The sequence below is a fragment of the Zingiber officinale genome, chromosome 4B (assembly GCF_018446385.1).
Source record: "Zingiber officinale cultivar Zhangliang chromosome 4B, Zo_v1.1, whole genome shotgun sequence".
NCBI lineage: Eukaryota > Viridiplantae > Streptophyta > Magnoliopsida > Zingiberales > Zingiberaceae > Zingiber > Zingiber officinale.
In genome coordinates, this window is record NC_055993.1 from 110,566,816 (window position 1) to 110,581,329 (window position 14,514).

The window sequence follows — 14,514 nt, forward strand, 5'->3', positions numbered from 1 at the left end:
AATTTATTTCGAACCGAGCATGAACCAAAATTATTTATATTTTTAAACTTCAAATCTAATTTAAATCACATATATTTTTCAAAATCAATATTTATATATACTATTCTAATCGTAATATTGTACATAGGGTTTTACGTGGAGCACTGCAAGGTAATTTAATCTTCAATGCTTGTCTGCTACTCTTTTGTTTTTTTTTTTTGTGATATTATATCTTATGGAATTTTTCTAGCAAGTTTATATTACAAATTAGTTTGTTATAATTAAAATGATGTGTAAGTTAGAATGGATTACTAATATTGCATACCAAAAGGATGGGTTTTCTTTTTTTTCCTTTTACATTACAAGGAGCATATGAATAGCTTACCTTACATTATGATGTGTCGAACAAATCATCAAAGGAACAAAAGTGCATTGTATGGCCGAGGAACAATGGTTGCCACATAACGCGAAGTTGATACTTGATTAATGAGACATTCAATTCACACAAATAATTACATCACAATGGATGTAATATTATTATCATTCAACCAAATATATCCAAGATCTAGCTAGTACATGATCTCGGAGCTCACAGAATAGACATACAAGTTCTCATTCGATAATACATATCATAGCGAGTCACGGTTTATATTACGAAAGCAGAGTTGAACAGATTAGTCCTTTTTAATTTTATTGGGTAAGTAGCATATGTTGCAATACCACATTTGCCAGCAGAGTCTGCAATGTTCCGTTCCATTCGTATGTAGCCAAATTCTCCCCAGTTCTCACCCCATGAATTTTTTACGATCCAGTAGTCTTTGCCATTTTCAGTACCATAACCTACTATGGTAACACCATGATCTAGTGCAGTTCCACAGGTTCCAGTGAATATTCCCTGTAAAAATTATATTAATTATGAAAGCAGATAGGCAGAGAAACTAATTGTTTGGAGCACTCATAATACAACAAACTAAAGTTTAGGAGGAAAACACTTCACCGCTTAGTAAAACTATTGCCTTTGGCAATGATATAAAAAACATCAAAGTGGTTTGCAAGAGATGTGTTCTATAAAACCAATTCAATCGGGCCACCTAAAGATTCACAAATGAACGAATATGTGGAAATACTCATTAAGGATGATGAGATACACAAACAAGCTTTTGTGAGGAAAACACTAGATTGGATGATTCAGACCGATGCAATTACCAAAAGTTAATCATCCGGATGAATCTTACCGAATGATAAAGTTGGAAAGCTCTTCCAGCAGACTCGATAGCAACACTAACTGGTTGGTTTGCCACGGCTTTTTGGAGAGACTTCTCGTTGTTGCGAGGAACATTTTCATACCAATCGATTGATGCAATATGGACATTTCTCTGCATGCATGAGAAAGGCAAGCGCCAAACAAAATTTATAAAGCCATCGACAATCTAAACATAAAGTATCTCTGGTTGCAAATGGTTAATCAATAGATTACCTTGTTGGTATTGCAAGTCCCCTTTTGGCCTATGTATGGGTAGTTCTCCTCGCTGTTGATGCCACCATTGTTGATGATGAACCTGAATGCAGCGTCCATGAGTCCACCATTGCAGGCATGGTTGCCGGCATCACAGTCCACTAATTCTTGTTCCGACAGTGAAATCAGATTACCGGTGACGATTTGGTTGATACCTTCGATGGCAGCAACTGCAGAGAATGCCCAACAACTTCCTACAAATACCATCGAGGGTATAATTAGCATACCTGTTGAGATCATTGAAACAAAGTAGTACTTTACATCTCATCATGCACTTGTGAGCAAAATTGATGAGAGTTTGTTTATATTCATTTAATATGATCAAGATCAAATAGATAAACAAGCTTGAACACTACTTGTAGCAAACAAGCTTGAACACTAATCTGGTTTGGCTCGTTGTTTTCAATCCTATCATTTACTTATTTTTAATTAACACTACTTGTAGCAAGTGAAAATTCTTCATTCGGTTAGGTGAGTTCATTGATATGGATTTTTAGATTTCGATACTAGCTAGCAGTAGATGAATTTATAAATCTAACAAAATTCGCATGCACAAAATGGGGGCTAAAGAAGAGGTGGAACTATCACTGACCACAATCAGCCTGATTCTTTACTTGGACGACGGCGCCGTTCTCCCTCCAATCTATAGAATCGAGCAGATTGTCCCCTTCTCTCAGCAGGTACCTGCTGCTGATCTTTCTGGAGGTGGATCTCATCTGGGAGAAGTTCCCGAGGAACCTAGCCCTGTACTCCTCGTTGGTGAGGTCAGCGAACCGGTTCATCCCGAGGCGAAAGGATTGCTCCCCGCGGTCGGCCGCTGCATTGTGCTCGTCCACGAACTGAAGGTTCTCCTTGAAGACCTCGAGCCGGTATTCGTTCAGATCTAGGTACTTTTCGGCGGGGTGATTCTTAGCCCTCCACTCCAGGTAGAGCATTCTCACCTCCTCGTCGCTGCGAACGGGGACGGCCCCGCCTTGCTTGGAGAGGGTCAGGACGTCCTGACAAGGAACGGAGGAGACGACAGCGAAGACGGAGGAAAAGAGGAGGAAGAGGGCAATGGCGAAGGGGGAAGCCATGAGCAGAATGAGAAGAGAGAAGCTTGATGCTCTGTTTGGCCATGGAAAGGCCTCCTTTATATACAAGAGGAGATTGTGAGCACTGTGGAAGGTTGCCGCCTTAGAACTTTATTTTCTGGAAAAAAATCTATTTATTTATTTATTTATTTATTAATAAAATATATTTTTTATTTATTTATGATATAATTAACAAATTAAATAATTATTAAGAGTTTAATTAGAATGGTTGATTAGGAAGGAAGGGATTCGCTTTCTTGAATAAAAGGCAATTGATGTTGTATTTTATTCATTTTCACCTTATATAGAAGAGAGAGCAGCTTGATGCTCTCTTTGGCGATGGAAAACCTCTCTTCATATGGAACAGAGGATACTGACAATTGGAAGATATATTATTTATTTATTTATTTTATTTATTAATAATATATATTTTATCAAAATATTTAAAAGCGCATTTTATTTATTAATGGGGGGAAATTTAAAAAACTATCCCACATTTAATGAATGAATAATTAAATGATTTTTTTAAAATAAAAATTGTTAAATGAACACTAATAAAAAAACCCTTGACGATGGGATTTTTTTGTCAAGAGGCAATTCTCATAGTTAAAATTTATTAATGATGAAATTAAATATTATAGAAGTTATGGCTAAAAGTATCCGTCAGAAATTGATTAACGACGAGAAATAAAATATTATCGTTAATGGCTCTTAATAATGGTATGTACTTCCGTCGTTAGTGATAGTAATGATGGATTAAAATATTATCGTTAATGGTAAAAATGACGGTCATAGGTACCGTTGTCAATGACAACAACGACAGTTATATGTACCGTTGTCAATGACAAGAACGAAGGTTAACAATTGGCACCGTCGTTATAGGTGTTTATTTCATCGTTATATATGCATTTTTTTTTTATCATTATTACTTATACGCACCTGTCAAAATCTTACTATTTTATTAAAAATCTTCCTCCTTTACTAACTAATTTTGGTGAAGCCTAAAATGAATTTACGTTAATATCATTTTTTCTATTCACACTAAAAATAATTTCAAGGTTTATTAGTAATTCCACAAGCGAAACAATCAGTGATCTAGAGTTCGAGACTCAGCTGCGATATATTATTATAAATTTTTTTCATCATTAATTTTCTCTGATTGTTTTATATAAAAAAATATAGTTCTCTTTAGTCCCACATCTTAGAATTGACAACACTATGATCAAAAAAGCTTCTATAAATATTTTAGGCCGATAATGTTAAAAAAATATACTTTTCTTAGTTTTTTTTTACTAAGATAAATATAATATTAAATTAAATTAATTTTTTCATAGGGAATCCATAAGGGTGACACTCGAAAATCCAAACAATACGGATTTTTAAAGACCCAAATAATTCAGATTTTCAAAAGTCAGGTACTTTACCCTAATGATTCTACTTTAGTATTTAAATGCTAAAATACTTTAATTAATATAATTTCATTATAAAGGGTCAATGTGATTTCAATGTATTATATTACACACGCGACGTGTGTGCAGTCAATGTGATTTCAATGTATTATATTACACACGCGACGTGTGTGCACGATCACTAGTATTAATTAAAGATTATATATATATATATATATATATATATATATGAGGATATATATTGCTCTAAGAGAGAAGATAGCCATCCTCATGTGGAATAAGCTCAATACCAAGAAAAAAACGAGCAATACCCAAATCTCTAGTAGGAAATTCTTGATTGAGAAGACTTAATAAAGTTGTGATACCCTTGTGATCATTGCCGGTTATCAGAATGTCATCCACATAAATAAGAAAAAATATCATATTTTCATCATTATATTTGTGAAATAGAGACGAGTCAGTCTTTGATCCAGAAAATCCTTGAGCTTGTAACCAATTAGATAGTCGATGAAACCATGCACGAGGAGCTTGTCGAAGACCATATAAGGATTTCTTAAGTTGGCAAACATGAGATGGAAATTGTGGATGAATGAAACCAGGTGGTTGCTCCATAAATATAGTTTCCTCAAGATGACCATGGAGAAATGCATTTGAAATATCCAATTGTCGTACAAGCCAATTAGAACTAACAGCTATTGATAATAATAGTCTGACAGATGTAATTTTGATGACTGGGCTAAAAGTGTCATTAAAGTCAATACCTGGCTGTTGACTAAATCCTTTAGCTACAAGTCGAGCTTTGTATCTTTCAAGAGAACCATCAGCTCGATGCTTAAGACGGAATACCCATTTAGAGCCCACAATATTCATTGAGGGAGTGCGCGGAACTAGAGTCAATGTTCCATTGCGAAGAAGTGCATCAAATTCTGTAGCCATTGCACTACGCTAGTTTGGATCCTTGTTTGCTTGTGTAAAACAGGTTGCTCTGATACCATGTAAGAAGAAGAATAGGGAGAGAGGAAAGAATAAGATGAGAATAATAAAATCTATTGTTTATTGATATTTGCCCTAAGGACAATACAATATATAATGTTCAAAAGTACTTGGTCAAATAACTAATTAATAAATAACAGAATTATTTTAAGAATAATTCTGAGAATAATTATAACAGAATTATTAGAATAATCTAAACACTAATATGATTTGATTTGGTAATTTGATCCGGTCAATTTGGATAATTCTGTTATATCTCTTTTACCCCCCGACAAACTCAGCGGGAGATCTCTGACGTTGAGTTTGCTTGCTAACTTGTTGAAACGTTGTCTGGATAGTGACTTAGTAAAGATGTCAGCGATTTGATCTTTAGCAGAAATATAAGAGACGGATAACTGCTGAGTTTCCACACGTTCACAAACAAAATGAAACTCAATTTCCACATGTTTTGTACGAGCATGAAAGATTGGATTTGCTGTAAGATATGTTGCTCCAATATTGTCGCACCAAATTTTTGGTGCAATATTTGATGCAAGATGAAGTTCAGAGAGAAGTGATTGAAGCCAAATAATTTCTGACGTTGTATTTGCTATAGCTTTATATTCTGCCTCAGTGCTTGAACGAGATACTGTAGGTTGCTTTTTCGAATTCCATGAGATAAGATTTCGTCCAAGAAATATTGCATATCCACTAGTAGAGCGTCTATCTTCAGGAGAACTTGCCCAATCCGCATCACTATATGCATGTAAATCTCGAGATGATTGGCGATATAAAAGAAGACCATGTAGAATAGTGCCTTTGAGATAGCGAAGTATTCTTTTTACATTATCCCAATTTTGTTCGGTTGGAGCATGCATGAATTGGCAAACACGATTTACAGCAAAAGTAATATCAGGACGTGTGATAGTGACATATTGTAAGGCCCCAACAATACTTCGATAAATTTGTGGATCAGATAGAGCAGGAGAGGATGAAGTTGGAGAGTTGTTTATAGTAATTGGTGTAGAGACCGGACGTGCTCCATCCATTTTGGCTTTTTGAAGAAGTCCAGTAATGTATTTTCTCTGAGAGAGAAGATAGCCATCCTCATGTGAAATAAGCTCAATACCAAGAAAAAAAACGAGCAATACCCAAATCTCTAGTAGGAAATTCTTGATTGAGAAGACTTAATAAAGTTGTGATATCCTTGTGATCATTGCCGGTTATCAGAATGTCATCCACATAAATAAGAAAAAATATCATATTTTCATCATTATATTTGTGAAATAGAGACGAGTCAGTCTTTGATCCAGAAAATCCTTGAGCTTGTAACCAATTATATAGTCGATGAAACCATGCACGAGGAGCTTGTCGAAGACCATATAAGGATTTCTTAAGTTGGCAAACATGAGATGGAAATTGTGGATGAATGAAACCAGGTGGTTGCTCCATAAATATAGTTTCCTCAAGATGACCATGGAGAAATGCATTTGAAATATCCAATTGTCGTACAAGCCAATTAGAACTAACAGCTATTGATAATAATAGTCTGACAGATGTAATTTTGATGACTGGGCTAAAAGTGTCATTAAAGTCAATACCTGGCTGTTGACTAAATCCTTTAGCTACAAGTCGAGTTTTGTATCTTTCAAGAGAACCATCAGCTCGATGCTTAAGACGGAATACCCATTTAGAGCCCACAACATTCATTGAGGGAGTGCGCGGAACTAGAGTCTATGTTCCATTGCGAAGAAGTGCATCAAATTCTGTAGCCATTGCACTACGCCAGTTTGGATCCTTGTTTGCTTGTGTAAAACAGATTGGTTCAATAGATTTGGAAGAAACCACTAGAGCTCGTGGAAGGGGATATCGAGTTGCATTTGGTGGGCAACGCTAATAAATATCACTAATGGGAAGCATGCGACGAGGAGCATTATCATCTGAATCACTTGTTGATGACGACGAGGAAGTAGGCTGACATGGTGATGTAGATGACGGACTTGCATTATTCGAGGAACCAGAGAGCATATTATCTTCGATCGGCGAGACTTCTAAGATTGGAGCAGCAACCGGAGGTGATTCTGATGGTATAGGAGAGTTATTAGAGAGCTCCGGAGCAGGACCTAGAATTCCATCACTTCTGATAATATTAGGTGGCATTAAGAAGGTGCCACTTGTATCTGGAGGAGAGATTGAAGAAGCTACCGAAAAAGGGAATAAAGACTCATCAAAAGTAACATGTCGTGAAATATAAATTCGTCCTGTTGGTATATGCAAGCAACGATAACCATGGTGCAAATTGCTATAACCAAGAAAAACACATTGTAGTGAACGAGAGTCAAGTTTGTGTTTAGAATAGGGACGTAACCATGGATAACATGCGCAACCAAAAATTCGAAGGAAAGTGTAATCAGGGGTTTGATTATAAAGTTTTTCAAAAGGACATTTATGATTGAGCAATGGTGTAGGAAGTCGATTTATGAGATATACTGCAGTGCTAACAACTTCATCCCAAAATTTGCGCGGAACTGATGCATGATGAAGAAGAGCTAAGGCAGTTTCAATTATATGTCTATGTTTTCTCTCAGCAGAGCCATTTTGTTCTGGAGTGTGAGGACAAGAAACTCGATGAACAATTCCACAAGAGACAAAATGACGATGGAGAGCTTAATATTCGCCTCCCCAATCAGAATGAAAAGAGAGTATTTTACGATTAAAAGATCGTTCAACTTGAATTTGAAAATTACAAAATATATCAAATAAATCAGATTTCCTTCTCATAGGATAAAGCCAAGTATATTTACTAAAATGATCAATGAATGTAACATAATATTGGAAACCTTGATTAGACAAAATAGGTGCAGGGCCCCAAACATCAGAATGGATTATTTCAAGTGAAAAATTAGAAACATGATCAGATAAAGAGAAAGGTAGCTTATGACTTTTAGATTCCATGCAAGCCCTACATGAATAAGATGGAGAGAAGGTAATAGAAGTAGGTAAACCATACCTATTGATGATTGACTGAACAATACGAAGGGAAGGATGACCAAGTTGAGCATGCCAAGCTGGTTTATTTGTGCGTTCACCAACAAATGCTATTGTGTTTTATGGGAGAATCAAAAATAGAAGGGAAAAGAAGGGAAAAGGGGATAGGGTGATCGCTTCGAGGGGATCGACCTCCAATAATCAAACGAAATTGATTAATTAAAAGGGAAATTGCTTGTCTTCCATAATTACATAACGTCTCTTTAAATAGAGACCTAAACTACCTTTTCAAAAGAAAATGTATAAAAGAAAAATAAAATAAAAATACATTTTCAAAAGAAAATGTCTTATTAAAACTTATATAGAAGAAAAAAGAAAAAGTCTAAAACTTATTTTAAAAAGGAAATAAAGTTAAAGGATTTATTTGAATAGATCCATTAAAGGATCTTATCATTCCACCGCCCTTCAAAACAACCTTGTCCTCAAGGTTGTTTAGCAATAAACTCTGGAACATTTTCTTAAATGGTATCATATAATTCATAAGTACTGCTCCGATTCTAACTTCGGATGCATTAGGTTCAATAACAAATTGCTTATTAGGTAGTGCAAGAACTAGTGTTGTCATCATAGCCTCCTTTAAATTCTGGAATATCTTTTTTGCTTCAAGACACCATCTAAATGCATCTGTGAGATCCAGAACATCACGTAATGCCTTGATACTCTTTGAAACTAGCACCTTTGAGGGATCAGTAGCTACTCTGTTTTGGCTTACAATATGACCAAGGTATTCTACATTAGTTGTCCCAAAGCTGCATTTAACTCTTTTCACATAAAGAGAATGCTCACACAAAAGAGTGAGTACTTTATAAAGGTGATGCAAATGATCTTCGAATGATGAACTATAAACAAGGTTGTCATCAAAGAAATTCAAAACAAACTGATGGAAGTAAAACCTGAAGATATCATTCAGCAAACTTTGGAATGTAGAAGGTGCATTAATTAAACCGAAAGGCATGACTAAAAATTCATAATGAACATCATGAGTCTGAAAGGTTGTTTTTGGAATGTTTGGTTGATGGATTCTTATCTAATGGAAGCCTGAGCGAAGATTCAACTTTGAGAATAATGAGGAACCTCCTAATTCATCAAGTAGTTCATCAATGATGGGGATGTGGTACTTATCTTTCATTATAATTTTATTGAGTGCCGGGTAATCTATACATATTCACCAATTTTTGTCTTTCTTTTGTACAAGCAGTACTAGAGAAGAATATGGAATTATACTTGGGCGAACGATACTAGCCTGAAGCATCTCTTGTACAATCTTCTCAATTTCCTCCTGTATGTAAGGGTAGCGATAAGGCCTAACATTTGCTTTAGGATCTTTTTTGATAGAGAGTTGCATGAGAAAAATAGAGCAATCTTTCTTTAATAACTGCTCTGCCTGATAACTACTGATTGGTGTGATAGTATCTTGTTTCTTGCCTCTGATGCAAATTTCTTTTCCTTGATCTTGGAAGCGCATTGTTAGTTGAGAGAAATTCCATATTATATCTCCTAATGTTTTCAACCATTGTGCTCCAAGTACAACATCACATCCATCTAGGGGAAGAAGAAAGAGATCTGTTATTAATTCATAATTGGGTAAGAGAATTTTAATACTATTGCACTTTCCTGGACTTGTAAGTGATCTTCCATCCGCCACCTTAACATCAAATGTAGATGCTTGCTCTATTTTTTGTTTAAGCCTGCTTGCCAAGGTTGAGTCTAGAAAATTGTTGGTGCTTCCTGAATCTATAAGTATCATTACTGGTTGTTTTTTAATGAATCCTTTTACCTTCATCGTTTGTGGAGTTTGTAGTCCTTCTAAGGCATGAACTGATATTGCCATAGAATCATACTGTACTTCGTTGATATTATCTTGTGTTTCACCTTCATCGAAATCATCTTCTTCCTCAGAGTTCTCTATTGGTTCAATCATCAGTATCCTTTTTTGCTTACATTGATGACCACGGTGCCACTTTTCATCGCAATGCCAGCATAATCCCTTTGCCATCCTTTCCTTGATCTCTTCTTTTGTCAATCTACGAGGTGTTGAATAATGTGATGGGTTTTCATGAATTACCTTGTTATTTCTTCTTCCTTCTTCATTGATATTCTCTTCTTGTAGTCATGCAAAGGATAAGGCAGCCTTCATGGTGCGGGGTTGATTCATTTTTACTTTTTGTCGTATATCAAGGCGAAGTCCTTCAATAAAAGTGCCCAATAGTTTCTTTTCTGACCAATCACGAGTTCGATTAGAGAGTCTCTCGAATCGTCCTTGGTACTCTAGTACGGTTGAAGTCTGTCGAATTTTGGCCAATTCTCCATCAACATTCTCATAACCGGAGGGACCAAATCGATTGATGAGTTCTTCTTTGAATTCCTCCCATTTTGGAGGTCCATGGCATGCTTCAAGCTAGTCATACCATTGGATGACATCGCCTTCGAGGTTTATAGATGCTAGTTCTACCTTTGCATTGTCCGATGTGCTGTGGAAGCAAAAATATTTCAGCCCTTGAAATCCATCCAATCGGATCGTTGTTCTCCCAGCGAGGAAATTCCACCTTCATACGTGGATAGTTGTGCTCTCGATCTTCATTTGAGTTTGCACCTTGGTCATATTGTTGTTGTCGAGACTGCTGATTTTTTCCCCTTTTGATTAGTATGCTTGAGCTGGAATCTACTTCTAAATGATCCTTCAATTCTTGCACTATCGTGACCAATGATGCCATAGTTTTTTCGAGTTTATCCATCCTTGTCTCGTGCTTAGCTTCAAATTCGAAAGCCCATTTGGCGTCAGGATGAGATCCTCCGATCGTCATGTCAGAGTGAATTTTCTTCTCTTGAAGTCGGGTTAAGACCATGCACTTGTTGAAGTTGCTGCAAGATACTATAGGGCGAAGATGAAGTGAACTGCTCTGATACCAAGTTGATAGGAACCTCGGGGCCTATCACGTGAAAAAATCGAAAAAAGAAGGGAAAAGGGGATAGGGTGATCGCTTCGAGGGGATCGACCTCCAATATGTTGGTGCAATATCCCTTAGGTCAAGGTTGACTAAGTTGACCAAGCTTGAGTCTTGGTCATAGTTTCGATGTTTGACAATACATGTAGACATATGGACCATGCAGGTGCAGTTGTTCATGTGAGGAGATTCTGATCAGGGACTGATCAGTGTGGATGAAGAAGAGTCAAGTAGATCAAGAATGATCGGATACCTGACTGGGAAGTCCTAACTGGAAGCTAGGCAGATGGAAAATCCTGGTGAGTGAAGCCAGGTGGAAGTCCTAACTGGAAGCTAGGCAGATGGAAAATCCTGGTGAGTGAAGCCAGGTGGAAGTCCTAGTGAGTGAAGCTAGGCAGATGGAAAACCCTAGTGAGTGAAGCTAGGTGAAAGTCCTGGTGAGTGAAGCCAGGCAAGGGAAAATCCAGATGGATCAAGGATGATCGGACATCTGGTGTTGGGAAGTCCAAGTAGGTCAAAGGGTTGACTGGATACTTGGCACTAGAAAATCCAGATGGGTCAAGGTTGACCAGACATCTGGTGGAAGTTCAAGTAGGTCAAGGGAGTGACCGGATACTTGACACGAAGAGAAAAGTCCAAGTGGGTCAAAGGGATTGACCGGACACTTGGTGGGGAGTCCTGGCAGGTCAAGGGAGTGACCAGATGCTAGGCATGATGTACCAACAGGTCAAGGTTGACCGGATGTTAGTTTGAGAGGCTTGGGACTTGGTTTTGGGCAAAAACCAAGAGATGGATCGATCAGTGGATCGATCCAGGCCTTTCCCAGCGAACAGAAAGCCTCTGGATCGATCAGTGGATCGATCCAGAGGTCCCAATCGATCAGTGGATCGATTGGGACGCTGCTGCTTCGCGCAATAAGCGCTGGATCGATCTGTGGATCGATCCAGGCGTTTTTCCAGAGCACAGAGGCGCTCTGGATCGATCCGTGGATCGATCCAAAGCCTCCCCGATCGACTGGGAATAATCGAATCGATTGGGATCCGACCGTTGCGTCGTAATTGAGCCGCAGGCGAGCGTTGTCTTCGGCACTTCTTCACCGATTCATTTCAGATCTTCACCAGCTCCTCCACAGCTCCTCTCAAGCTCGAGATCGCCATTTCTTGAAGGTTCTTGGAGGTTCTTCCAAGTCAAGAGGCAGATCAAAGCAAGGAGAAGAAATTAGGGTTAGGGTTTTTGCACTCATTGTAAGCTTGTAAGCTTGTATTTCATTACCTTTCCCTTTCTTCTTGTATTGAGTCTTGTAGGGCTTCTCCGCCCTTGGTAGTTACCATAAAGGAGAGTTTTATTAGGGAGGGTGTGTGTGTAGGTGTGGATCCTTTGACTAGTCACCTCTTGTGAGGTGGATACCAAGTAAACCAACCGTGTTAGTGTTGTATGTTGTTTCTTTGTATTTCCACTGTGCATTCTTGAAGAAACAAGCAACGACAAGCACACGACAAGAGCGAAGAGCTATTCACCCCCCTCTAGCTACTTTTCGGTCCTAATAAGTGGTATCAGAGCGAGGTCACTCTTCACCGGAATCATCGCCGGAAGGGGCAAACAAAACAAGCAAAGCTAGAGGGTGAAGAAGTTGAAGCAAATTCATCAAAAGTCAAAGATGTTGGAGTGTATACTGAAAGCCTAAGTTTTGTAAACATTCATTATGAATAAAGAATCAAATTTGGTCTAATTATCTACATTTGTTTGTAGTTGTTCATTTAATTTATATTGTAGATAACATAGTATGTGGTGTCACATACAGAAGATGATGTTATCAGTACCTTATAAATTATAAACAGTAACTCACGACCAGAATGGAAAGGAACAAACCATTATAAGGTCGTAGTGTAATTAGGTATTAGTTTATCTTGACTATATAATTACACTAGTACACTCAGAGTGTATTGAGTAGGACCATTTGAGGTCGTTTCTTTTATACTGACTTTATAAAGGAACAAAGACTTCGGTTATTATGGAAGTGTGTGCTCTTAATCCTAATATAATAACAAGCACATATATTTGATATTTATTTCTTTAATTTATCAATGGGTGAGATTTAGTTCGATGAATCAATAAGCCCGATAAATTGGGAAATGATATCACTTATAGTGTGTGTTGTTGATTATAGAAGGAAACTGTGTCCTAGAGATACTAGGTTGATAATGTCCCCAAGAGGAGCTCATATGGATTGTCATGTTAAACCCTGCAGGTGGACTTAGTCTGACATGACGATAAGGTTGAGTGGTACTACTCTTGGACTTAAACATTAATTAAATGAGTTGTCAGTAACTCACTTAATTAGTGGACATTCGATATCTTAAACACAGGGAGACTAACACATTCATAATAAGAAGGAGCCCAAAAATATAATTTGGGATTGGTGCGGTAGTTCAATGATAGTTCTCTAGTGAAATGAATTATCATTGATAAAATTAAGTTGTGTGATCGGGCACGGGATGCTTAATTTTATCGGAGACCAAAACCAATTCCTCCTCTCGGTCCCTATCGTAGCCTCTTATTTATAGAGTTCTATACCCACCTATACCCACCTTCTATACCCACCCAATAGGGGCCGCCAAGCTAGCTTGGGATCAAGCTAGGGCCGGCCTAGGTATGATTGGGTGGCCGGCCCTAGCTTCCAAGCTAGTAGGGCCGGCCAAAATAAATTAAAAAGAAATTTAATTTTAATTTTTATTATTATGTGGAAGATATATTTTAAAGAGAATTAAAATTAAAATATCTCTCTTGTAAAAGATCTACAAAGATTAAAGAAAGAGATTAGATCTCTTTCCTTATTTGTAGATTGAGAGATGTTTTATTTTTCTTTAAAATTATTCACATGTTGATAAAATTAAAATTATAGAAATTCTCTTTATCAACCATGAAGAGATTTTAAAGAGAAATTTTATTTTTAAAATTTCCGAAACAAATTAGGAAGTTTTAATTGTTGATTAAAACTTGTCCTCTTTGTTATCCAATGATGGTCGGCCACTTGAAATTAATTGGAGAAATTTTATTTTATTTCTCTCAATTAAATCATGTCAAGGAAATTAAGGAAAATTTATTGTAATTAAATTTCCTAATTTGCCTAGGCCAAGGAATATAAAAGAAGGGGTGAGGGTGCCTTCACAAGACACAACATCTATTATTCCTCTCCTTCTTTTGTTCCTTGGTGTGGCCGGCCAACCTCTCCCTCTCTTCCTCTTGTGGTGGCCGAACCCTACCCTTCTATTGGAGCTCTTGTGGTGGCCGGATACTACTCGGAGAAGAAGAAGAAGAAGGAGAGAAAGCTAGCATCTCTTGGAGCTTGGTTAGTATTTTGTTTTTCTTCCTTGGTGAAGCTTCCTCTTTGTTGGCCGAACCTAGCTAGGAGGAGAAGAAGGTGATTGGTGGTTTCTCGTCTCGGAAGATCGTTGCCCACACAACGTCCGAGGTTAGAAGAGGAATACGGTAGAAGATCAAGAGGTTTTTCTACAAGGTATAACTAGTAATTTCTATTTCCGCATCATGCTAGTTATTTATGGAAATAATAC

At 37.3% G+C, this 14,514-nt stretch overlaps 1 protein-coding gene across 1 annotated transcript; it reads right to left on the reverse strand.

Moving 5' to 3' along the window:
* Positions 1-625: 625 nt before the first annotated feature.
* LOC121978533 (zingipain-2-like) lies at positions 626-2,579 on the reverse strand. The gene is made up of 4 exons (XM_042530867.1): positions 2,088-2,579; positions 1,457-1,689; positions 1,215-1,355; positions 626-874 (listed from the first exon to the last, which is right to left on the reverse strand). Exons 1-4 carry the CDS (start codon positions 2,569-2,571, stop codon positions 626-628), a joined length of 1,107 nt encoding a protein of 368 aa, XP_042386801.1. The 5' UTR covers positions 2,572-2,579.
* Positions 2,580-14,514: the final 11,935 nt, after the last annotated feature.